Source organism: Dermochelys coriacea, chromosome 10, assembly GCF_009764565.3.
Source record: "Dermochelys coriacea isolate rDerCor1 chromosome 10, rDerCor1.pri.v4, whole genome shotgun sequence".
Classification (NCBI taxonomy): domain Eukaryota; kingdom Metazoa; phylum Chordata; order Testudines; family Dermochelyidae; genus Dermochelys; species Dermochelys coriacea.
In genome coordinates, this window is record NC_050077.1 from 38,510,841 (window position 1) to 38,536,335 (window position 25,495).

At 46.4% G+C, this 25,495-nt stretch overlaps 1 protein-coding gene across 10 annotated transcripts in view; it reads right to left on the reverse strand.

Annotated features, from left to right (window-relative positions):
* The window catches only part of IFT140 (intraflagellar transport 140), a 250,730-nt gene that overhangs the window by 216,567 nt on the left and 8,668 nt on the right, over window positions 1-25,495 (reverse strand). For 6 of the 10 annotated variants that reach the window (XM_038420185.2, XM_038420186.2, XM_038420187.2 and 3 more), the window contains 2 exons: window positions 20,093-20,272; window positions 13,087-13,308 (listed from right to left, as the gene is read on the reverse strand). In XM_038420185.2, coding sequence (XP_038276113.1) covers window positions 13,087-13,308; window positions 20,093-20,239 — 369 coding nt within the window. In that variant the 5' untranslated portion in view covers window positions 20,240-20,272. Of the gene's footprint in view, window positions 1-13,086; window positions 13,309-20,092; window positions 20,275-25,495 lie in introns of those variants that run through there. The other 4 variants (XM_043494328.1, XM_043494329.1, XM_043494332.1 and 1 more) reach the window with 2 other exon arrangements.

Consider the following 25,495-nt stretch of genomic DNA (forward strand, 5'->3'; position numbering starts at 1 on the left):
CAGGCAATATAATTTTACTGATAACATGGTATTTTTCCTCTTATTTAGTACCTTTCATCTTTATTTTTTTTTTTAATATGTAGGTAAGATTATCCCCCTTTCACAGGTGGCTAAGACTTCAAGTGACTTTTTAAATAATGTCATTTCATTATTTATTTAAAATGAAGCAGTCTGGAAAAAAGTGCCTTAATTACTTCCATTCTTAATGAAAAGGACATTGCTAAGGCTGGCAGGCCTAAAACTGGATGAACCTTGTTTTGTTCTGCACATATGCACCATGACACATGCGCTTGCATGTACTCATCATACCCCATACCCCATTTTTCTTTCTTGTGAGCAGTCAGGTTACTAAAACTAACAAGAATCCAGCTCTAGAACTCTTGTTAGTTTCAATCCACTGCCTATTTTCAAGGTTGAGTAGGCAAACAAAGCAAAAGCACTCATGATCAGAGAAACACGGAGTCATTATTTGTGGATTTCCCAACACAGAAGAGAGAATTTTAGAAATGTTGCTGATGATTTTTTTTTTTAAAGCACTGCGTGAAGGTGTAGTGAGGACTGATTCATTTTTAGGATCAGAAAGACATTTTAAAATGACATTCTTAGAAGTTGAGAGAACCATCAGAGAAGTTAAAAAAGAAAAACACTCAGTGGATCATTAGTTACGTAGTCCATGTCACAGGAGTCAATGGAAAATTGTTCCTCAGAGCCCATTTTCTAGCATTTCATCCAATCTAGTTTTAAGTGTCTCAACCAATGGGCCTTCATTATTTCTCTTGAGAGACTGTTCCACAGTTTAAACAGAACTCACCGTCAAAGAGCTTTTTTCTGATATTCAGCCTAAACTTTCCCTTTAATTCCCATTATACCTGCTCGCTCCACCCAAACCATATTTCACTCGTCTTGCCATTTTTCACCTCGCCAAGTATTTGAAGGCTGCTAGCATGTTTTATTATGAGAAGTTATAATATAAACTTGTGAAGCTTGAAATCTCCCATTCTGAAACCAGTTTACTGCCACCATTATGTAGCCATTTGAAATACAGAGCTTTTATTTACTCTTCTCTGTCCAAACAACATACAACTGCTTCTACCTCTCCCCCATCCATGCATATCAAATAAGTAACTTATGGCCCTCCTATCTAGAAAAGAAGTGTCCAAAAGTGAATGCACGTTCACGAGCACTATACTTGTGTGTATGATAACAAAACAGTTATCCAATTGCGCAAGCTGCATGAACTCAGTAGCATGCTGCCCTCAGCACCTCTCCAGTCCCATAAATGTTTAAATCAAAGGAACATCAAAATCTAGCTAACTAATTTAAATGAAATGCTTGGCATTGCAAGATTTAACAATGACAAAGTTGTTGGGCCCTAATTCTCAAGAAACCATTTCAACAAAATATACCTCTTTATCATAGAAAGTATATTAGCTTCTAAACAAGAGAGCCAACAATTGATAAACAAAATAAGTCTGAGTTGCTGGTTCTGTTTTGACCAAGAATACAAGCAGACATAATGATTCAAGTACAGGTATTGTGCTGAACCTCAGATCCTGGCCCAGTTTTTGCAAATTGGCAGAGAGTTGAAATTTAGAAGAATTCTGCAGTCTGAAGCACTCCAATTTTGAATACTCAATTTCAATCCTCCGCTGAGTGGAAAAAATGGAGCAAACAGAGAAGCAGAGGAACAATGCAGCATGACATGTACATTCACAATCCCAAAAAGCTGACTTATGATACAGCTTTGCAGCTGGAATTTTAGGAGTATTTATTATTTGTATTATGGTAGTACTTGGAGTGCCCAGTGGCAACTGGGGATCCACTCTGCTAGGCAATGAACAAAAACAGAATAAAAATGTATAATTTAAACTGCAATCTCATTTCATTAAAACAAATTACAGTGAAGGATTATTAGGATTTATTTTATTTTTTTAATATACTGTAAGTGAATTTCATCCTTGTAGGGAGGCGGTGTGGCTCCCTGCCGCCCCGGAGAGAGACGAGCCCATCCGTAGGCCGGGGTGGGTGGAGCTAGGAAGCTCTGAGCCCACCCCTCAGAGGGTCAGGCAGCGACCCGGAAGTATAAAGGCTCACCCTCAGAGCTCACTAGAGGGCCAGCCGCCGGGGAGGCCAGACACCTCCAGCCTAGCCCGTGACTGGGAAGCCCCTGAAGCCCAAGGTGCACGCCAGGACTGGCCTAACTTGCCCTGTGCCCGCTACCCAGAGGAGTTGCCGGACCTGCCCTGTGCCTGCTACCCAGAGGAATTGCCGGACCTGCCCTGCGACCGCTATCTAGAGGAGCTGCCGGGCCTGCCGCTTGCCCGGTACCCCAAGGAACCCATGTGCTGGACCCCCTGGAGGACTCCACCGTGACTCAGGAAGTAGCCCGGGGACAGCCAACCCTCACCTGGCTGTAGCACTGCCAGAGCCCATGTCAGTGTGTTGCAGCCAGGATCTCCACTGACACAACAGCGGATCTTCTACCGCTGCTACGGCTCCGGGCTGGGACGCAGTAGAGTGGGAGGGCCTGCATCCCCCCAGCCACCCAACTCGTGGGTGGCAGTCTCCCCTCTCCCAAACCATTTGGAGGCTTGGGCCTACTGTTACGCTCAGCCCTGCCTCAGGGCCTGAGCTCCTGACTCATTATTGTCCCGCCCTGATCTAGGGCCTGGGCTCACTAATGTTTGTACTGTTAGTGCTTTAGTATTATTGCGCAGCCCTGCCTGAGGGCCTGAGTCATTATTGCCCCACCCTGACCTAGGGCCCCGGCCTAACTGTACTTATTTTCTGCCTCCACAAGAGCTGCCAATGAAGACTTCTGCGGCCAAACTAATTCCCCAATCCTCAGCTGTGTATAGTGAGCCGGTGTGGCTCCCCGCCGCCCTGGAGAGGGTCAAGCACTGGCTAGCCCCTTTACAGTCCTCATGAAAATGAAAGATTAGTAGTACTGGTATGAAGCACAGCACAGCACTTCCACATAGCTCTTCCATTGCATCTCACCTAAGGTCCAGCATATAGCATGGTTCTGAAGCCATACAAGTGACCATATAATTCTCCTCTTACCTTTACATTATCAGAATCTAAGCTTTAATTTTTAAAAACAAAATCAATACGTATTCCGTTCTTTAGGTTGAAAATATTATCCAAATGTTTACCAGTGCAGTGGTTTCTGTTCAAGTGTGCAGAGAACCCGAAACAGTAGCTGTTAGACTGTGGCTCTCAAATGGTGGTCTGTGGACTACTGGTGGTTCAGAGTTCTGGCTGGTGGTCTCTGCTAAGTAAAAAATCACATGTTGCTGGTTCTACTTTCTTTTTCCCCCAACTGCTTCTATAAGCAACCAAGCCCCTTGTTATAAAGGGGAGCCTAGATGCCCATAAAAACAGCTGGAAATTACTCCCATATGTATCTTGAGTTGAGGTCATCTTTCTGCTTGACGACTGGACACACCTTATTTTCAAGTCGGATTGCTCCTTCCACCCTTAGAAAAGCTCATGACACCTTTGACGTTTTAGTAACATCAAGGAGGAAATGGGGAAGTGTAATGGGCACAAAATTGCCTAAGACTCATGACTCTCACTTAATGACCAGATTTTTATCCTTCAAAGTATACGTTTTCCCCCTTTCCTTTATGCCACCAATAAATGGGTTTATCCACTGTAATAAACCCAGATCTCATTCATGTTCTATTGATTCAGGTCTCCTCATGTATCTGATCATGCCCCCATGGTTTACTTCAACACTGCACAGGAGAATAAAAGAAAAGGAGTATTTGTGGCACCTTAGAGACTAACATTTATTTGAACATAAGCTTTCGTGAGCTACAGCTCACTTCATTGGATGCATGCAGTGGAAAATACAACAGGGAGATTTTATATACACAGAAAACATGAAACAATGTGGGTTACCATACACACTGTAACAAGAGTGATCAGGTAAGGTGAGCTATTACCAGCAGGAGGGGGGGGGGGGGAAACCTTTTGTAGTGATAATCAAGGTGGGCCATTTCCAGCAGTTGACAAGAATGTGTGATGAACAGTAGGGGGAAAAAATAAACATGGGGAAATAGTTTTACTTTGTGTAATGACACATCTACTCCCAGTCTTTATTCAAGCCTAATTTAATGGTGTCCAGTTTGCAAATTAATTCCAATTCAGCAGTCTGAGTCCATTTTTGAAATTTTTTTTATTTTAATATTGCAACTTCTAGGTCTATAATCAAGTGACCAGAGAGTGAAGTATTCTCCGACTGGGTTTTGAATGTTATTATTCTTGACGTCTGATTTGTGTCCATTTATTCTTTTACATATTTCAGAGTAGCAGCCGTGTTAGTCTGTATTCGCAAAAAGAAAAGGAGTACTTGTGGCACCTTAGAGACTAAAATTTATTAGAGCATAAATTTGTTAGTCTCTAAGGTGCCACAAGTACTCCTTTTCTTTATTCTTTTACATAGAGACTGTCTGATCTGGCCAATGTACGTGGCAGAGGGACATTGCTGGCACATGATGGCATACATCACATTGATAGTGTGGCTGATGTGATTTGGCCCTATGATGGTGTCCCTGAATAGGTATGTGGACACAGCTGGCAATGGGCTTTGTTGCAAGGATAGGTTCCTGGGTTAGTGTTTTTGTTGTGTAGCGAGTATTTGCCTCAGGTTGGGGGGCTGTCTGTAAGCAAGGACTGGCCTGTCTCCCAAGATCTGTGAGAGTGATGAGTCATCCTTCAGGATAAGTTGTAGATCCTTGATTTTTTTTTTCCTCTCCTGCTGGTAATAGCTCATCTTACCTGATCACTCTCATTACAATGTGTATGGTAACACCCATTGTTTCATGTGCTCTGTGTATATAAAATCTCCCTATTGTATTTTCCACTGCATGCATCCAATGAAGTGAGCTGTAGCTCACGAAAGCTTATGCTCAAATAAATTTGTTAGTCTCAAAGGTGCCACAAGTACTCCTTTTCTTTTTGCCGATACAGACTAACACGGCTGCTACTCTGAAACCTGTCATTATACAGGAGAATAAAAGAGCCAAAAATGGCTAAGAATATTTTTTTCCCCAAATGTTTACTAGGGAGAGAATTTTTTTCTTTTCATAGTTTAATGTCAAGTCAATCTTTCCTCCCCAACTAGTAGCAAAGCCTGAAATCTGAAACTAAATAGTCTCATTAGCCTCTGCCTGAGGGAAAATATTTGTGGAAGAATCATAGAATATTAGGGTTGGAAGAGACCTCAGGCAGTCATCCAGTTCAATCCCCTGCTCAAAGCAGGGCCAACACCAACTAAATCATCCCAGCCAAGGCTTTGTCAAGCCAGGCCTTAAAAACCTCTAAGGATGGAGATTCCACCACCTTCCTAGGTAACCCATTCCAGTGCTTCACCACCCTCCTAGTGAAATAGTGTTTCCTAATATCCAACCTAGACCTCCCCCACTGCAACTTGAGACCATTGCTTCTTGTTTTGTCAGAGAATTGGAAGACAAGATTGGAGCTCTTGAATAAAAGTATTTACTCAGCCAAGGCCGAGCTAGTCTTCAATTTGCTTCCAAACTCAGACATGAGTACATCAAGCTGGAAACAGAGCCTGCACATAGCTTGTTTCTATGTGCCAATGCTAGTGGCTGCAGAAAAAGGATAGAACTAGGCAGCTTTTATCATGGCAACTGGAGATGACACAGTGACATTTGTACCCATGAGATTTATTTGTTAAGACATCTTGGTATCCTTTGAACCATTCTAATAGCTCAAAGCTTTTGCCTTTTGCTGTAAAAGCCATTTGTTTCATAAAGACACTTTCACTCAAGATACTTATACAAAACACCTAGACCTTTCTGATACTATCGAGCCATCAAAAGCTGGAAGTTATGCAAGATATTATGTACTCAGAATGTAAATAAAGAGCTCCTGATCCTCACTGGCTGCTGCTCAAGTTTTAAGTAGTAGTTTCAGTGGTTCTTGGAGCCTAATTTGAATTACTGGGGGCTGGGCATTCCCGGATGAGGACACTAGCCTACAAAACTGCTTAAGGAAGATTAGGCTGAGGTCAAGTCTCCCGATCTTTGAGAACAGCACTCATCTCTTTCTGCAGGCACTCTCTCATCATCCTGGTAACATGCATCTGAAGTAAACCACCTACATTTAACAGATTGTAATTAAGCAGCATTGATATCCAGAGGGAAAGAGAGCCAATTTTTTTCCTTTTCTTGAAGGATTATATGTAAACAACAACAATAAATGGATATAGCCAGATAGGGGAATACAAGTTAACAATGAGACAATAGTGGTCTGCTTGATAGGCAGTGGTCTCTGCACATCAGCAATCTCACCATTGTTGCCCAATTTTCCTATACGCAAATGGACAATTCGACTGTGGCTTTTATCAGTCAATTTCTTTGTCAAGACCACCAAACATAACAGAAGTTTTACAGCCAATAATTAGATCTATGCTTTTTCATTGATTCATACTGACAGTAAAAGCTGAAGAAGCTTTTCTGGAGAAGCTCTGTCTTATCCTAGGGAGTGTCAAAAAAGGTCAACGAAAATAGACAAAAGGAACAGCATTTTTCTTTTTTGGTTCAGGAATTGTCAAAAACAGAATCCAGTATTAAAATTTAGCAGTCAACATTGAATATCAATAGACAATTCCTCATTTTGCTACATAAAAGAGCAACCAACTCATCAAGAAATGAAGATTAATGTATTTAAAATATATTTCCACAACACATTTCCCCCTCACTAGAGTCTTTTTGCTCTTTGCTTCAACTAAAAATACACTAATTCTAGGAACACTCAAGCATTTTTGCTGTGTTTGAGGGAGGGTCACTATACAAAAAGGGAGGAAGGATGTGGGAGGGCTCGTCGTAAAGACACTGGACTGGGACTAAGGAGATCTGGGTTCTATTGCCAGCTGTGTCACAAACTTCCTATGTGACCTCAGGCAAATTACTCCACTGCTGTGTGCCTCTGTTTCCACATCTGCAAAATGGTGATAATACTACCACAGAATATGTTGTGAAGTTAAATTCATTAATATTTAAAGGGCTTAGGTACAATAGCAATGAGCACTATAGAAAAACCAATAAAGTTGGGGAAATCATGATATAAACCCATTTCCATTCCAGAAGCATGTAAAAAAACGGTTACCTACCTCTCATAACTTGTTCTTAGAGATGTGTTGCTCATGTCCATTCCAATAGATGTGCACACGCGCTGCGTGCACAATCGTCAGAAGGTTTTTCCCCTAGCGGTACCCGTTGGGTCGGCTGTGGAGACCCATGGAGTGGCAGTGTATATAGGTTCCTGCCGACCTGTCACCTGTTCAGTTCCTTCTTGCCGGAATACTCCAACAGAGGGGATGCGGGCGGGATTTGGAATGGACATGAGCAACACATCTCGAAGAACAACAGTTACGAGAGGTAGGTAACCATTTTTTCTTCTTCGAATGATTGCTCATATGCATTCCATTAGGTGACTTCCAAGCAGTTTCTCTGGGACAGGGGTCGGAGTTCACCTGGTTGCTGAGTGCAGGACTGCCCTGCCAAAGGCTGCATCATCCCTCACCTGTTGGGTAATGGCGTAGTGCGACGTGAAGGTGTGAATGGAAGACGACGTTGCTGCCCTGCATATGTCCTGGACAGGGACCTGTGCCAGGAATGCTGACAATGACACCTGCGCTCTCGTGGACTGCACCATAAGCGGAGGGGCTGGAATTTTTGGCAGGTCATAGCAAGTCCTGATAAAGGATATGATCCATGATGAAATGAGCTTGGAAAAGATCAGGAGCCCCCTTATCCTTTCTGCAATTGCAATAAAGAGCTGTGCTGACTTACAAAATGGCTTTGTGCGCTCAATGTAGAAAGCTAGGACATGCCTAATGTCCAGGGAAAGGAACATATGTTCTCTGTTACCGGTATGGGGCTTAGGGAAGAACACAGGTAAAAATATGTCTGGTTCACATGAAACTGGGAGACTATCTTTGGCAGAAATGCAGGGTGAGGGCGTAGCTGCACCTTGTCTTTATAAAAGACAGTATAGGGGGGCTTGGAAGTCAACACTCTGAGCTCAGACACCCTTCTGGCCAAGGTTATGGCCACCAGAAAGGCCATCTTCCAGGAAAGGTAGGACAGAGGGCAGGTTGCCATGGGCTCAAAAGAGGGCCCCATGAGTGCGGACAGGACCAAGTTGAGGTCCCACTGAGGAACAGGCCATCATACCTGGGTATAAAGTCTGTCCAAGCCCTTGAGGAACCTGCCCACCATGGGATTACCGAAGACTGACCTACTCGCTGCCCCTGGGTGAAAGGCCGAAATGGCAGCCAGGTGTACCCAGAGAGATATTGCCAACCCCTGCTGCTTAAGTTGTAACAGGTAGTCCAAAATAAGGGGAATTGGTGCTAGCTGCAGTTCGGTTCCCCTCTGCAGAGACCAGATGGAGAAACGCTTCCACTTTACCAGGTATGTGGCATGAGTGGAGATTTTCTACTTCCCAGCAGGACCTTCCTCACTGGGTCCGAACACTGAAGCTCAAGAGGATTCAGCCATGGAGTTTCGATGTCATAAGGTGGAGGGACTCTAGATTGGGGTGTTGCAGATGGCCATGGTCCTGTGTGATGAGGGTCGGGCACACAGGAAGCTCTACTGGTCTGTCCACTGAGAGGTTCAACAACATAGTGAACCAATGCTGGCAGGGCCACGCTGGCGCTATGAGGCTCAAGGAAGCCCCGTCCCGATGAGTCTTGAGGAGGACTTTGTGTATGAGACAGAAAGGCGAGAATGTGTACAGCAGGTGACTCGTCCATGAAAGGTGAAAGGCCTCCATGATGGAGCCTGGGCTGTGGTTCAGGAAAGAGCAGAACTGCTGACACTATCTGTTGCTCTGTGTCGCAAACAGGTCTATGTGGGGAGAGCCCCACCTCTGGGAAATCGAGTGCACGATATCCAGCCTGAGAGACCATTTGTGACCATGAAACTCCTGGCACTGAGGCAATCAGCTAGCTCGTTTTGCACTCCCAAAAGGTGCAACGCCTCTAGGTGTATCGAGTGGGTGATGAAAAAATCCCACAGCTCCAGGGCTTCCTGGCACAGGGGAGGGGAGCGAGCACCACCCTGTTTGTTTATATAGAACATGGCTGCAGTGTTGTCCAGCAGCACCGACACACATGCACCCTGCAGGCGGGCCTGGAACACTTGACATGCCAGGCAAACAGCCCTCAGTTCCCTTACGTTGATATGCAGCAATAGTTCTGCGTGGGACCATAGGCCTTGGGTTCTGATATCGCCCAGGTGCGCTCCCCAACTGAGTGCCGAGGCAGCCGTGACTAGGGATAGAGTAGGTTGGGGTTTGGCAAAGGGTACTCCCGCACAACTTGTGGTTGCAGCCACCAGTGGAGAGACTCAAGGGGGGAGGGTAACTTTTGCGTCCGGCAGGTCCTTGCCTGGCCTGTGCACCTGCGCCAACCACACCTGGAGGGGGCCGAAGGCGTAACCCAGCGTGCTGGACCGTGTATGTGCAGGCTGCTATATGCCCAGATAGTTTCATGCAATTTCTGGCCGTGGTTGTGGGAAATCGGCGAAGATTTTTGATAATGTACATGAGTGCTTGGAAGCGCAGCTCAGGCAGGAACGCCTTGGCCTGCATGGAGTCCAAGAGAGCCCCTATGAATTCTGTTCTCTGCATCGAGGCCAGTGTGGATTTGGGCACATTCAATAGGAGGTCCAGCCTGCGGAATGTAGCCGGCGCCAGAGACACATGCTCTGTGGCCTGTGCTTGCGACTTGGCCTTGCTGAGCCAGTCATCTAGGTACGGGAATACTTGCACCTGATGTTTGCGGAGGAAGGCTGCCACAACCACGATACACTTGGTGAATACCCGGGGGGGGTCGCCGAGAGCCCAAACAGATGCACCCTGAACTGACAGTGCTGGCCACTGACCATGAATCTCAAGAATCGTCTGTGGGCCGGGATAACGGATATATGGAAGTACGTGTCTTTCAAGTCACCGGTGGCATACCAGTCCCCCAGATCCAGGGAAGGAATGATGGTGGTCAGATAGATCATGTGAAACTTCACTTTCCTTATGAATGTGTTGAGGTCTCGCAGATCCAGAGGAAATAGCGGGAGTAGAACTCCTTGCCCCTGAACTCCTGAGGAACCTCCTCTATTGCCCCTAAAGTGAGAATTGATTGCACCTCCTGCATGAGAAGGGTCCCTGAAGAGGGACGGGGAAGGAGGGTGGTAGGGAACAGAATTGGATAGAATATCCCACCCCTACCGTGCTAAGGACCCTGCAATCTGATGTGATCTGGGACCAAGCATGGTAGAAGTGGGAGAGTTGATTCACAAAGGTGGGGTGAGGATCCGAGACTGAAACTGATGCTCCATCCTCAGGCGCATCTTCAAAAGTTTGACCGAACCCTGGCCTTGGCCTGAGGAGGACTGTGGTGGACGTCTCCTATTATTTCTGCCCCATCTCCTTGACAGGTTTCACCTAGGAAGCCCAGAGTAGAAGCGGGACGGGGGCTGAGGCACAAAAGGCTTTCTTTGAGGTGCAAGAGTGTGGATCCCCAAAGACTACAAAGTTGCCCACAAGTCCTTAAGGCTGTGCAGGTGAGAGTCCATATTTTGGCTCACACAGTCAAAGGGGAAAACCTGAATTGTGTTCTGGACCTCAGGTGGTATCCCTGACACCTGGAGCAACACACTGTGCCTCATTGTAATGGCGGTGGCCATGGTCCAAGCCGCCAAGTCCGCCGCATCTAATGAGGCCTGGAGGGAGGTTCTGGAGACCACCCTGCCTTCCTCAAGGAGCGCGCTAAACTCCTTGCGTGAGTCAGCCAGGATCAACTCCTGGAACTTTGCCAATGAGTTCCTAGAGTTGAAAGCATAGAAGCTGAGTACTGCTTGCTGGTTGGCCACTCAAAGCTGGAGCCCTCTGGTCAAGTAGACCTTTTCGCCGAAAAGGTCCAGCTTCTTTGCGTCCCATGACTTAGGCATGGGACCCGGCTGTCCTTGTCGCTCTTTGTAATTTGTCACATCGACCACCAGAGTCCCTGGTTGGGGGTGGGTGAAAAGATGTTCATGCTATTTTGCGCCACAAAAAGGGGGTCTTTCCACCCCTTTAGCAGTGGATGGAATAGAGGCTGGAGTCTGGCAGAGCACCTTACTGGTGTTTTGGATTGTTCTTATTTGGGGCAAGGCCACACCCTAGAAGGACCCTCCGGGGCAAGGATGTCCACCATCAGGTCAGACTCCTCCATGACCTCTTCTGCGTGGAGATTGAGGTTTAGGGCCACCCTCTTAAGAAAGTCCTGGTATCCATTGCCGGTAGAGTGGTGGAAGTGCCTATCACCGCCTCGCTTAGTGAGGAGGAGGCTCATAGGACAGGATCTTCCTGCCCTTCTGGCTCTCTGGAGGCTGGGTGAGGTACCTCGGAGTCTCCCATGACTGGAGGTGGCTCTAGTGTCACTGATGGCGCTGGTTCGGGTGCTGCGCCTGAGCATGACAGCCCAGAGTCCCTGTCTTGTGCAGGGTCCTCATGAGCCCTGGGGGTGTAATGAGCCAGTTACATTGCTGAGGGAGGGGTACAGAGGGCAGATGTCACCGATGCCAGCCTGGAGCCCTGACCCTGATGGTAGGCCCACAGGGTCCAAAAGGGCCATTGGACTGGGCCCTACCACTGGGGCGGCCAGGCGACTGCCGGTGAAGATGATTCCACTGGTCTGTGGTGCCAGGACCGGGAGTGGCTGCGTTGAGAGACAGAAGATCTGGCGTCTGACTCGGATAAGTAGTCTGTGCCCAACCACAGGAGGGCAGAGCCCGACGGTGCTGGAGAGCAGTACCGGGGAGATGGTGAGCATCATAGGCTTGCCACGATTATGAACCAGAGGTGGTGCCGCCATCGGTACTGCAAAGGGTGCCGAAGCTACGTGCAGTGCCGGGACAGACACTGCTGGTGGCGCTGCCAACGCCACTGATGCTGCCTGGGCTTGTGGTGTCGGGGCTCGCACCATCATGGCAATGAGGTCCCATGCTGCCTTTTAGGTATCCAGCGTGGAGGGAAGTCATATTCTCCCCAGTCAGGGAGGCCACCAGCACCGGACTCGACACGCCTCCTGTTGGGGCCGGAGTCAACGGTGCCAGGTCTCAATGCCCAGACCGTAGATGTCCCGCCAGAGGACGCACCCCAATGGAGTCCCCTCATGGCTTCTTGACAGGGGAACAACTCCTGTCCACCTTCTTTTTCTTATGTAGCACCGGGGACTGTGAGTGGCCTTACGAGTCTGGGAGTGGCACCCGTGCTCCTTGGAGTCCTTCCTCAGTGTTGGGACATCCCGCACTGAGCAGGGGCGCTGTGCACCAATGATGCCGGTGCTGCTTCTGGTGCCGGCTGTGCGCGGATGGCCAACTCCATCAGGAGACGCTTCAAATTATAGTCCTCCTCTCTCTCAGTCCTGGGTCTAAAGCTCCTGCAAATTTGGCACTAATCTGTCTGATGGCCCTCTCCTAAACACTTGAGACAGGCAGTATGCGAATCACCTGTGGGCATAGGTTTCACACAGCTCTCGCATGCCTTAAACTCCTCTGACTGAGGCATGCCCCAATGCCTGGGGAAAGGGCGGCGGGGAAGCCCCCCAAAGTAAGTCCAACTAACTACAAACTACTATATAACAACTATGTACAATGAAGAAAAGGGAACCACTAGGTAGGCACTTGCGAATGCAAGAGACTGAGCTGCTCCAACGACCGTCACTGGCGGTAAGAAGGAACTGAGCAAGCGGCTGGTCGGCAGCGACCTATATACGCTGCCACAAAGGCGCCACTCCAAGGGTCTCCACAGCCAACCCAACAGATACCGCTAGGGAAAAAACTTCTGACGATCGTGCAAGCGGCGTGCGCACTCACCTATTGGAATGCACATGAGTAATCACTCGAAGAACTAACACTTACTATGATGAAATTAGATTAATCTTTTCCTTGAAATCCCCCCCCCCCATTAATCCATTATTGTTAAAAATCCCACTCTCCTTCTCCATCTCCAGGACTCATTATACAGCATCAAGCACACTGATGGCATGTCAGTTTTGCTACTTACTCTATCACCAGACACAAGGCGGGTACCATTAGTACTCCAGTTTAGGACAGTAATTTCGGCATTATGGTTGGGGGGTACTGTGTGGTGCTCTTTGTCCTGTTTGTTAAGCACCACCACTTCCCCTGTCTCCCAGCCTACTGCCAGGATCAGTCTGGATGGGTGCCAGCTAAGAGATGAGGCCCGAAAACTCCTTTCAGTGTGTGAATCAGGCACATGATCTCCCTGCAAATGGAAACAAACAGACCTCATTTCAGAGCTTTGGGATAAACTCTCTTCCAATTCAACACATATCTGCCGTCCACCAAGTAAGATATTTTCTGCCATAGAGACAAGATAAGCATAGACCACACTGCAGTAACATCTGAAGTGGACACACACAAGACATTTCTTTCCTATGTTATCCACAAGTACTTCACATGTATAAATATTTGTTTTTAAAAAAGTGATATATGATATTTATGAACACACACAATATTGGTATTTAAAATCTCTGCCTCACTTTGCTTTTCTGCTCTACCTTCTCTCAGTACATATGAAAAACTCTCACTGAAACTAAAGAAATTTTGATTCAGATACTGGGGATTGAGAAGGTTTCTACCAGGACTGAAGGTACAAGAGAATACTTTTGACAGTCGGGTGGTGATCGAATATTTTTGTATAGGCCAACTTCTGTTGGTGAAAGAGACAAGCTTTCAAGCTACACAGAGCTCTTCTTCAGGTCTGGGAAAGGTACTCAAAGTGTCACAGCCAAATATAAGCTGGAACAAATTGTTTAGCATAAGTAGTTAACACATATTCTCGGACCATTCAAGGTGAAGTGGTTCATTAACACACCTCAGTTATATGACAAAAGAGGGGGTTTAGTGAGTTTAAGGACTGCCTGTCTTCCTTCTGGACTATTCTTGAATTCTCATGTTTCAGCAAAAAATATAGTTTACACTCTAGTTTCAGAGTTATCAGCCAATGATAATGTTTCAGTCAAATCATGTATGTCACATAGCCACAATATACCTGTAGCAAAAAGGAAAAAAAATCTCCATCATCCAGAAACAACCATAGATAAATTAGTGATAAGAACCAGCAGATTACAAAAAGAGGTAATTAATGAAAAAAATTGCCCAGTTTGTTAATGCAACAAACTCTCCTTTCCTAATTGAGAGCCCACACTTCATTAACATGGTTCAGTCATTAAGACCAGGATTCAGTCCACCCAACAGAGCAGATGTCACAGGCAAATCACTGGATAAAGTGTATGAAAGAGAAATTGAGCAGCGTACAAAAGGGCTAGAGGATAAAATTGTTAACCTGAGTCTTGATCCATGTCTAGTTGGCAGCCGGTGTCAAGTGGAGTGCCCCAGGGGTCGGTCCTGGGGCCCGTTTTGTTCAATATCTTCATAAATGATCTGGAGGATGGTGTGGATTGCACTCTCAGCAAATTTGCGGATGATACTAAACTGGGAGGAGTGGTAGATACGCTGGAGGGGAGGGATAGGATACAGAAGGACCTAGACAAATTGGAGGATTGGGCCAAAAGAAATCTAATGAGGTTCAATAAGGATAAGTGCAGGGTCCTGCACTTAGGATGGAAGAATCCAATGCACCACTACAGACTAGGGACCGAATGGCTCGGCAGCAGTTCTGCGGAAAAGGACCTAGGGGTGACAGTGGACGAGAAGCTGGATATGAGTCAGCAGTGTGCCCTTGTTGCCAAGAAGGCCAATGGCATTTTGGGATGTATAAGTAGGGGCATAGCGAGCAGATCGAGGGACGTGATCGTTCCCCTCTATTCGAAACTGGTGAGGCCTCATCTGGAGTACTGTGTCCAGTTTTGGGCCCCACACTACAAGAAGGATGTGGATAAATTGGAAAGAGTACAGCGAAGGGCAACAAAAATGATTAGGGGTCTAGAGCACATGACTTATGAGGAGAGGCTGAGGGAGCTGGGATTGTTTAGTCTGCAGAAGAGAAGAATGAGGGGGGATTTGATAGCTGCTTTCAACTACCTGAAAGGGGGTTTCAAAGAGGATGGCTCTAGACTGTTCTCAATGGTAGCAGATGACAGAACGAGGAGTAATGGTCTCAAGTTGCAATGGGGGAGGTTTAGATTGGATATTAGGAAAAACTTTTTCACTAAGAGGGTGGTGAAACACTGGAATGCGTTACCTAGGGAGGTGGTAGAATCTCCTTCCTTAGAGGTTTTTAAGGTCAGGCTTGACAAAGCCCTGGCTAGGATGATTTAACTGGGACTTGGTCCTGCTTTGAGCAGGGGGTTGGACTAGATGACCTTCTCGGGTCCCTTCCAACCCTGATATTCTATGATTCTATGATTGATGGGTGGAGCAATGTCCACAATGATCCTGTTATATGTGCTTGTGTGACAACAGAAGAAGGGAATGTCTTCCTTACAGAAACAATTGATACATCAGGAAATGCACACACAGCAGAATACTTACAAGACGTAGCAGTAAAAGCTATAACAAACTGTGGGAAAAAAAATTCAGATGTCTAGTATGCAGCTTGGTCACAGACAATGCTGCAAATGTATCCAAGATAAGAAGAATTTATTTAAAAGAGAGTCCCAAGATAATAATATACGGTTGTAGTGCTCATTTGATGCACCTCCTAGCCAAAGACTTCAGTGTTCCAGAAATAAAGGCTAATGTTGTTGAAATGGCAAAATATTTCCATAACAACCACTTTGCAGCAGCTGCTCTGAAAAAAGTGGGAGGAACCAAACTAACTCTCCCACAGGACGTGCGATGGAACTCAGAAGTGGACTGTTTTGAGCACTATAACTGGCCTAATCTGATGAGTTTGTGAACAAAATCATGAAAAAATAGATGGCACTGTCACAGCCAAAGTTCTCAACATTGGGCTTAAGAGAAATGTTGAACACATGCCGAGTGCCCTGAAGCCTAGTTCTGTAGCCTTGAACAAAATGCAGGGAAATAGCTGTTTTATTGATGACGCTGTTGAAATTTGGAAGGAACTGAGTGAGATCTTAAAAAGAGAAATATGCAATGACAGAGTTAAATTACAAGCATTAAAAAAATGAATAGGACAAGCACTATTTCCAGCTCAATAGTTTCTTGCAAATATTCCCAATACTCGATACCAGGGTCAGACCTTAACTGCTGAAGAAGAGGAGTTGGCTATGACATGAATCTCATCATGCAGCTAGCAAGAGATGTCAAGAGTAACAAGAAGGGTTTCTTCAGGTATGTTGGCAACAAGAAGAAAGCCAAGGAAAGTGTGGGCCCCTTACTGAATGAGGGAGGCAAGCTAGTGACAGAGGATGTGGAAAAAGCTAATGTACTCAATGCTTTTTTTGCCTCTGTTTTCACTAACAAGGTCAGCTCCCAGACTGCTGTGCTGGGCAACACAAAATGGGGAAGAGATGGCCAGCCCTCTGTAGAGATAGAGGTGGTTAGGGACTATTTAGAAAAGCTGGACGTGCACAAGTCCATGGGGCCGGACGAATTGCATCCGAGAGTGCTGAAGGAATTGGCGGCTGTGATTGCAGAGCCCTTGGCCATTATCTTTGAAAACTCGTGGCGAACGGGGGAAGTCCCGGATGACTGGAAAAAGGCTAATGTAGTGCCCATCTTTAAAAAAGGGAAGAAGGAGGATCCTGGGAACTACAGGCCGGTCAGCCTCACCTCAGTCCCTGGAAAAATCATGGAGCAGGTCCTCAAAGAATCAATCCTGAAGCACTTAGAGGAGAGGAAAGTGATCAGGAACAGTCAGCATGGATTCACCAAGGGAAGGTCATGCCTGACTAATCTAATCGCCTTTTATGATGAGATTACTGGTTCTGTGGATGAAGGGAAAGCAGTGGATGTATTGTTTCTTGACTTTAGCAAAGCTTTTGACACGGTCTCCCACAGCATTCTTGTCAGCAAGTTAAGGAAGTATGGGCTGGATGAATGCACTATAAGGTGGGTAGAAAGCTGGCTAGATTGTCGGGCTCAACGGTTAGTGATCAATGGCTCCATGTCTAGTTGGCAGCCGGTGTCAAGTGGAGTGCCCCAGGGGTCGGTCCTGGGGCCCGTTTTGTTCAATATCTTCATAAATGATCTGGAGGATGGTGTGGATTGCACTCTCAGCAAATTTGCGGATGATACTAAACTGGGAGGAGTGGTAGATACGCTGGAGGGGAGGGATAGGATACAGAAGGACCTAGACAAATTGGAGGATTGGGCCAAAAGAAATCTAATGAGGTTCAATAAGGATAAGTGCAGGGTCCTGCACTTAGGATGGAAGAATCCAATGCACCGCTACAGACTAGGGACCGAATGGCTCGGCAGCAGTTCTGCGGAAAAGGACCTAGGGGTGACAGTGGACGAGAAGCTGGATATGAGTCAGCAGTGTGCCCTGTTGCCAAGAAGGCCAATGGCATTTTGGGATGTATAAGTAGGGGCATAGCGAGCAGATCGAGGGACGTGATCGTTCCCCTCTATTCGACACTGGTGAGGCCTCATCTGGAGTACTGTGTCCAGTTTTGGGCCCCACACTACAGGAAGGATGTGGATAAATTGGAAAGAGTACAACGAAGGGCAACGAAAATGATTAGGGGTCTAGAGCACATGACTTATGAGGAGAGGCTGAGGGAGCTGGGATTGTTTAGTCTGCAGAAGAGAAGAATGAGGGGGGATTTGATAGCTGCTTTCAACTACCTGAAAGGGGGTTTCAAAGAGGATGGCTCTAGACTGTTCTCAATGGTAGCAGATGACAGAACGAGGAGTAATGGTCTCAAGTTGCAATGGGGGAGGTTTAGATTGGATATTAGGAAAAACTTTTTCACTAAGAGGGTGGTGAAACACTGGAATGCGTTACCTAGGGAGGTGGTAGAATCTCCTTCCTTGGAGGTTTTTAGGGTCAGGCTTGACAAAGCCCTGGCTGGGATGATTTAACTGGGACTTGGTCCTGCTTTGAGCAGGGGGTTGGACTAGATGACCTTCTGGGGTCCCTTCCAACCCTGATATTCTATGATTCTATGATTCTATGAACGTGCAGCAATCAATCATCCCTCCATAATGCCAACTATAATAAACTTCAGAGCTAAGAGTGAACCATTCAAGAAATATATGTTTGCTGATGATGTTTTAAAGAAAGTCACACCAGAACTGGTGGAAGTCACTTAAGCACTTGGGTTCAGAGACTGTTGAAGTGATAATCTCACTTTTAACAGCAGTAGCTTCTTCTGCCAAGGTAGAAAGAATATTTTCTTCCTTTGGACTAATTCAGTCCAAATTGAGAAATCGTTTGGGACCTGAAAAAGCAGGAAAGCTTGTTTTTTTTTTCCAGATCATGAACAAACAGGAAAATTAAGGTGAAGATGACTGATTTAGCTGCAGAAGCCAATATTTTAAGTTTCTCATGTTGACCTGGCTGACATACTCTATTACATTTTTGTTGTGTTTTTTTTTTTAATATTTCATTTAACTATTTTAGTTAAAAACAATTTAAAAAAAACAAACCTGATTTTTAAAAACTTGAATGTTTACATTCAAAAATTCATATGCTTGTTTTGTTAAATTATGTTTGCTGTTGAAGAAAAAAATCCAGAATACATAATGTTGTTGTTGTAGTTAAATAAAACAATTTAAATTCTGTCTGGTGATATTCTCCTCTTAATACAGCATGTCAAGAAAATCCTCCAAATATTAATGATTAACCTGTTGAATTGGAGATAGTTCACCTCCCAATGACTTCATAAATATCTACTTCAGTTACCTTGGTAAATGAAATAACCAAACAATCATTCATTTTCTGATATAGCTGTAAAACTAATCTGAAAAGTTTTCAAAATAAATCATTTTTAAAATATATAGTGTATACCTTCTAAAAATGAAACCCAAATCTCTCTCTCAGTTGTGAATAATATAAATTAAGGTTATAACAACCAACAAGAATGCACTTTTATGTAGAAATCCATGATTAAATCGAGTCTTCCTGACTCGTGATTTAAATCAAATCCACCCTGCTTGAGAAGTCTATAAACATTCTCAGGGGGAAAAAAGAAACTTCAATAAATATTTCCTTAGTGCTGAATATCCCAAGATAAATTTTGGCTTGGTGTTCAGTGAAATGGATGCATACTTAGTTCCTGTGGTTTCAGAGTAGCAGCCGTGTTAGTCTGTATTCGCAAAAAGAAAAGGAGTACTTGTGGCACCTTAGAGACTAAAATTTATTTGAGCATAAGCTTTCGTGAGCTACAGCTCACTTCAGCGGACCCGATGAAGTGAGCTGTAGCTCACGAAAGCTTATGCTCAAATAAATTTGTTAGTCTCTAAGGTGCCACAAGTATTCCATCCATTTTACTGTAATTTTTTCCCCTTAAATCAAACTAATGACTTCTCAAGCTACATTCTTCTTGCTTTGCCTATTTATACATTTCAAATATTGCCAATGGAAATATTTTTTCCTTGGTTTGTGAATACACAGGAAAAAAAAAATCAACATTTACCAACATTTAGTGATAAAAATCCAATTCTTCCACGCCTAAGCCTAACAGCTTTAAACTTAACAGAGGCTAAATCATAATATACTGATTGTCATCTTGGGACATGAAGTAATGTTTAACCCATGGTATGTTGATGTACATCTGACAGGTAGAGTTGCATTTCTCATTCTATGACCATTGAGTAGCCCCTAGATCAACAGTATGCTGGCAATCAGCTCAAAGAAGAATAAAAAAGCCAGTAGTCTGTAAAACTCAAGGTGGTGTTTCTGTTGTTTAGATCCAATTAATTCATGAGGAACTCACTGCTGACTTCAGGAAAGTCTAAAATTAATTAATTTGCTATGCCACCAGTATCACTGAACATTATGAGCATCAAAATTGATCGAGAAGGATTACAGGAATATAAACTAGCCTACAAAACATATGTATTTTAAAAAACCTGCTAAACTTCATAATTCTGTTCCACCACAGATATAACAGCTATCAAGGGATCACAGCAAAATAACATCAAGACCAAAGTAGAAGTTCCTGAATGCTTACCTGTTCCAAATAGATATCCACACTACCTCCAGATGTTGGGCTAATGGAAGCAACAGCCAGGAGTGGATGAAGAGGGTGCCAAGTTATGTGGGAAGGGGACCCAACTGAATCAGGGACTTCTATTCTGTGACCAACATACACAGCCATAGTGACATACACAGTCCTAGGCAGCGTTCAGATCTGTAAAAGGAAAAAAACAAACACACATACATTTCTAAGAGTCAGATTAAACTAAGAACTAGGCAAAATTAAAGAAACATATTGCCCTCTTCACTGTACTACGGTGAAAATAAAAAAAAGAGTGAAATTGACATTTTGGTACAACCTTTAAGAGCACAGAAATTTCCATATTGAAATAGTCCAGTGGTCCATGTAGGCCAGTATCCTGCCTCCAGCAGTGGCCTGTACTGGATTATTTCAAAGGAAAGTGAACAATCCCGAATTTTCCTGCCAGCTTTACAACACACCATGGATTAAACATTACTTCATGTCCCAAGATGACAATCAGTATATTATGATTTAGCCTCTATAGGTTTAAAGCTGTTCAGTTTAGTTAGGCTTGGAAGGATTAGATTTTTATCACTAAATGTTGATAAACGTTGATTTCCATAGGCGTGCACAGCACATTTCATTAGGGTGTGCACCCAGGGAGCCCTGCCTTAGCCCCGCCGCATCTACTCCTTCCCACTTTCCACCCCTTGACCTCCCCGCTCAAAACCCCCAACCCCGGCTGCTCCTTGTCCCCTGACTACCCCCTCCTGGGACCCTGCCCCTATCTAAGCCTCCATGCTCCTTGTCATAGAATATCAGGGTTGGAAGGGACCTCAGGAGGTCATCTAGTCCAACCCTCTGCTCAAAGCAGGACCAATCACCAACTAAATCATCCCAGCCAGGGCTTTGTCAAGCCTGACCTTAAAAACTTCAAAGGAAGGAGATTCCACCACCTCCCTAGGTAATGCATTCCAGTGCTTCACCACCCTCCTAGTGAAAAAGTTTTTCCTAATATCCAACCTAAACCTCCCCCATTGCAACTTGAGACCATTACTCCTCGTTCTGTCATCTGCTACCGCTGAGAACAATTTAGCTCCAACCTCTTCAGAACCCCCTTTCAGGTAGTTGAAAGCAGCTATCAAATCCCCCCTCATTCTTCTCTTCCGCAGACTAAATAAACCCAGTTCCCTCAGCCTCTCCTCACAAGTCATGTGCTCCAGTACCATAATAATTTTTGTTGCCCTCTGCTGGATGTTTTCCAATTTTTTCACATCCTTCTTGTAGTGTGGGGCCCAAAACTAGACACAGTACTCCAGAAGAAGTCTCACCAATGTCAAATAGAGGGGACAATCACATCCCTCGATCTGCGGGCAATGCCCCTACTTATACAGACCAAAATGCCATTGGCCTTCTTGGCAACAACGGCACACTGTTGACTCATATCCAGCTTCTCATCCACTGTAACCCCTAGGTCCCTTTCTGCAGAACTGCTGCCTAGCCATTCGGTCCCTAGTCAGGAAGGAAGAATCCCATGCACCGTTACAAAGTGCAGGACTCTGCACTTGTCCTTGTTGAACCTCATCAGATTTCTTTTGGCCCAATCCTCTAATTTGTCTAGGTCCCTCTGAATCCTATCCCTACCCTCCAGCGTATCTACCTCTCCTCCCCGTTTAGTGTCATCTGCAAACTTGCTGAGGGTGCAATCTACACCATCCTCCAGATCATTAATGAAGATATTGAACAAAACCGGCCCCAGGACCAACCCTTGGGGGCACTCCACTTGATAGTGGCTGCCAACTAGACATGGAGCCATTGATCACCACCTGTTGACTCTGATGATCTAGCCAGCTTTCTATCCACCTTATAGTCCATTCATCCAGCCCATAATTCTTTAACTTGCTGGCAAGAATACTGTGGGAGACCATATCAAAAGCTTTGCTAAAGTCAAGGAATAACACGTCCACTTCTTTTTCCTCATCCACAGCGTCAGTTATCTTGTCATAGAAGGCAGTTAGATTAGTCAGGCATGACTTGCTCTTGGTTAATCCATGCCGACTGTTCCTGATCACTTTCCTCTCCTCTAAGTGCTTCAGAATTGATTCCTGGAGGACCTACTCCATGATTTGTCCAGGGACTGAGGTGAGGCTGACTGGCCTGTAGTTCCCCAGATCCTCCTCCTTCCCTTTTTTAAAGATGGGTACTACATTAGCCTTTTTCCAGTCATCCGGGACCTCCCCCGATCACCATAAGTTTTCAAAGATAATGGCCAATCTGCAAATCACATCCGCCAACTCCTTTAGCACTCTCGGGTACAGCGCATCTGGCCCCATGGACTTGTGCTTGTCCAGCTTTTTTAAATAATCCTGAACCACTTTTCTCCACCGAGGGCTGGTCACCTCCTCCCCATGCTGTGCTGCCAAGTGCAGTAGTCTGGGAGCTGACCTTGTTCGTGAAGACAAAGGCAAAAAAAAGCATTGAGTACATTAGCTTTTTCCACATTCTCTGTCACTAGGTTGCCTCCCTCATTCAGTAAGGGGCCCACACTTTCCCTGACCTTTTTCTTGTTGCTAACATACCTGAAGAAACCCTCTCAACATCTCTTGCTAGCTGCAACTCCAAGTGTGATTTGGCCTTCCTGATTTCACTCCTGCATGCCCGAACAATATTTTTATACTCTTCCCTGGTCATTTGTCCATTTTTCCACTTCTTGTAAGCTTCTTTTTTGTGTTTAAGATCAGCAAGGATTTCACTGTTAAGCCAAGCTGGTTGCCTGCCATATTTAGTCATATTGACCTCTGGACTACCCCTTCCACCCTAACTGCCTCCCTAGGACCCTACCCTTACCTGTCCCCTGACTGCCCCGACCCTTATCCACACCCCTGGCCCCAGACAGACCCCCAAGACTCTCACACCTATCCAACCACTCCCCGCCCCCTGAACCCTGCCTGCCACAGTACCCCCAGAACTCCTGACTCATCCAACTCCCCCTGCTCCCTGCCTGCCCCAACCCCGCTCCACACACACGCCCCGACAGGTCCACCCCAGAACCCCCAACCCATCCAACCCCCCTTGCTCCTTGTCCCCTAAACTCCCCCTCCAGAGGCCCCACCCCCACCCCCTAATTACCTCCCAGGACTCTACCAACTATCCAACCCCCCTGTCCCGACTGCCCCGACTCCTAGCCACACCCCCGCCCCCGAGAGGCCCCTGGGATTCCCATGCCCTATACAGCGCCCCCGTTCCCTGTCCCCGAGACCCTTTGGCCCATATCAAACCCCCCCGGCCCAACCCCTTTACCACACCGCCGCTCAGAACAGAGTCCCCACCAAATCCCACCCTGTCAGGGTTCCCTCCCCATTCTGAGCTCTAGGGTACAGACGTGGGGTCCCGCATGAAAGACCCCCTAAGCTTATTCTTCCAGCTTAGGTTAAAAACTCCCCAGGCACAAATTATCCCTTGCATCTTGCGTTTAAGTAACGCTGCCATCACCAGGTGATTTTAACAAAGAACCAGGGAAAAGGACCACTTGGAGTTCCTCTTCCCCCAGCAATCCCCCCCAAGCCCTTACACCCCCTTTCCTGGGGAGGTTTGAGAATAATATCCTAACAAATTGGTTACAAAATGATCAAAGACCCAAACCCCTGGGTCTTGGAACAATGGAAAAATCAGTCAGGTTCTTAAAAGAAGGCTTTTATTTAAAGAAAAGGTAAAAGCATCACCTCTGTAAAATCAGGATGGTAAATACTTTACAGGGTAATCAGATTCAAAACACAGAGGATTCCCCTCTAGGCAAAGCTTTAAAGTTACAAAAAATCAGGATAAACCTCCCTCTAGAAAAGGGAAAATTCACAAGTTGAAAACAAAAGGTAATCTAACGTGCTTTGCCTTATTTACTTACTCTTTTTGTAATATCAGAGACTTGTACAGGATGGTTTATAGGAGAAGGAGTTTTTTTGATCTAATGCTTCTCTGCTTTCCCCAGAGAAAACACCACAAAGCCTCCCCCACCCCTCACCCCAAGATTTGAAAGTAACTTCTATCTCCATTGGTCCCTTTGGTCAGGTACCAATCAGGTTATTTGAGCTTCTTAACCTCTTACAGAGAAGGAGGAATTCTAGACTACCCTTAGCTGTATGGTTATGACACACCCTTGGATACCTTCTTGACCAATGACGTGATGTCACTTACGGGGCGCGTGCAAAGAGCACCAAGCAAGCTGGAGCACAGTGGTGGAAGAGCACTATGACTGACGTACGTCAACAAAGGTAACGTGTAGCACTGGGGAGGCAGTGATTGGCTGGGCAGGCCCGGGCAGACAGGGGGGCCAAGGGAGGTCATGGGAGCAGCACGGGGTTCGCTGTGTGACACAGTTACAACAGCTTTGTGCAGCTGCTGGGTAAGTTTGTACAGGCAACAAATACACCCTGCGTGGGCAGGCGGGGGGGGGGGGGGACCCTGGCACCAGGGGTGGCAGGTTTGTAGAAATTTTGGTGCTGCCCAGAACCCGCCCCAACTCCATCCCAACAAACTCTGCCCCTCACCTGCCCAAGGCTCTGGGAGGGAGTTTGTGTGGGGGAGATCTGGAGTGCAGGCCCTAGGCTGGGGCAGGGGATTGGGGTGCAGGCTCTGGGAGGGAGTCTGGGAATGGGAGGGGGTGCAGAGGTGAGGGCTGTGGAGTGTGGCTGCAGATGAGGGGTTTGTGGTGTCGGAGGGGGCTCAGGCAGAGGGTTAGGGTGCAGGGGGATGAGGGCTGGGACTGGAGATATGGGGTTTGTGATGTTGGAGAGGCTCAGGGCTAAGGCAGAAGGTTGGAGTGCAGGGGGATGAGGGCTCTGGCTGGGATTGGGAATAAGGTGTTTGGGGTGTTGGAGGGGTAGAGGGTTGAGGGTGCAGTGCGGAGGTGAAAGCTCTGGCTGGGGGTGTGGGCTCTTGGGTGGGGCAGGGCTGGGGATGAATTTGGGGTGCAAGCAGACTGCTCCAGGACAGGGGCCAGAGAGGGCTCCCCCCAGCCCTTTCCCTTCAGGCAGCAGCGAGCTCTGGGGGAGGAGCCTCTCAGGTTCAGGAATCTCCCTCGCCTCCCCCGTGGTGGGTACTGAGGGGTGCTGTGTGCGCCTCCTCCCCTGCAGTTGCCCCTGACTGTAGCCTCACTGTGGGTGAGGGAGGGGGCTGCCTCCTTGTCCAGCATAGGGCAGAAGCGGTGACTGTGGGTGGGGTGGCCTCCTGTGCTGGTGGAGAATCCCGACGGAAAAGGAAAGGGTCTGAGGTGGAAGGGCAGGCTCAGAGTCAGTGTGCCCTGGCAGTTGCTGCAGGGAGGCAGCATGGAGCTACACAGAAGAGGCAGGGACGCTCTGCTCCAGGGCCCAGGGAGGTGTGTGGGGGCTGCAAGAGGGGGCCGGGGAAGACACCTGCCTG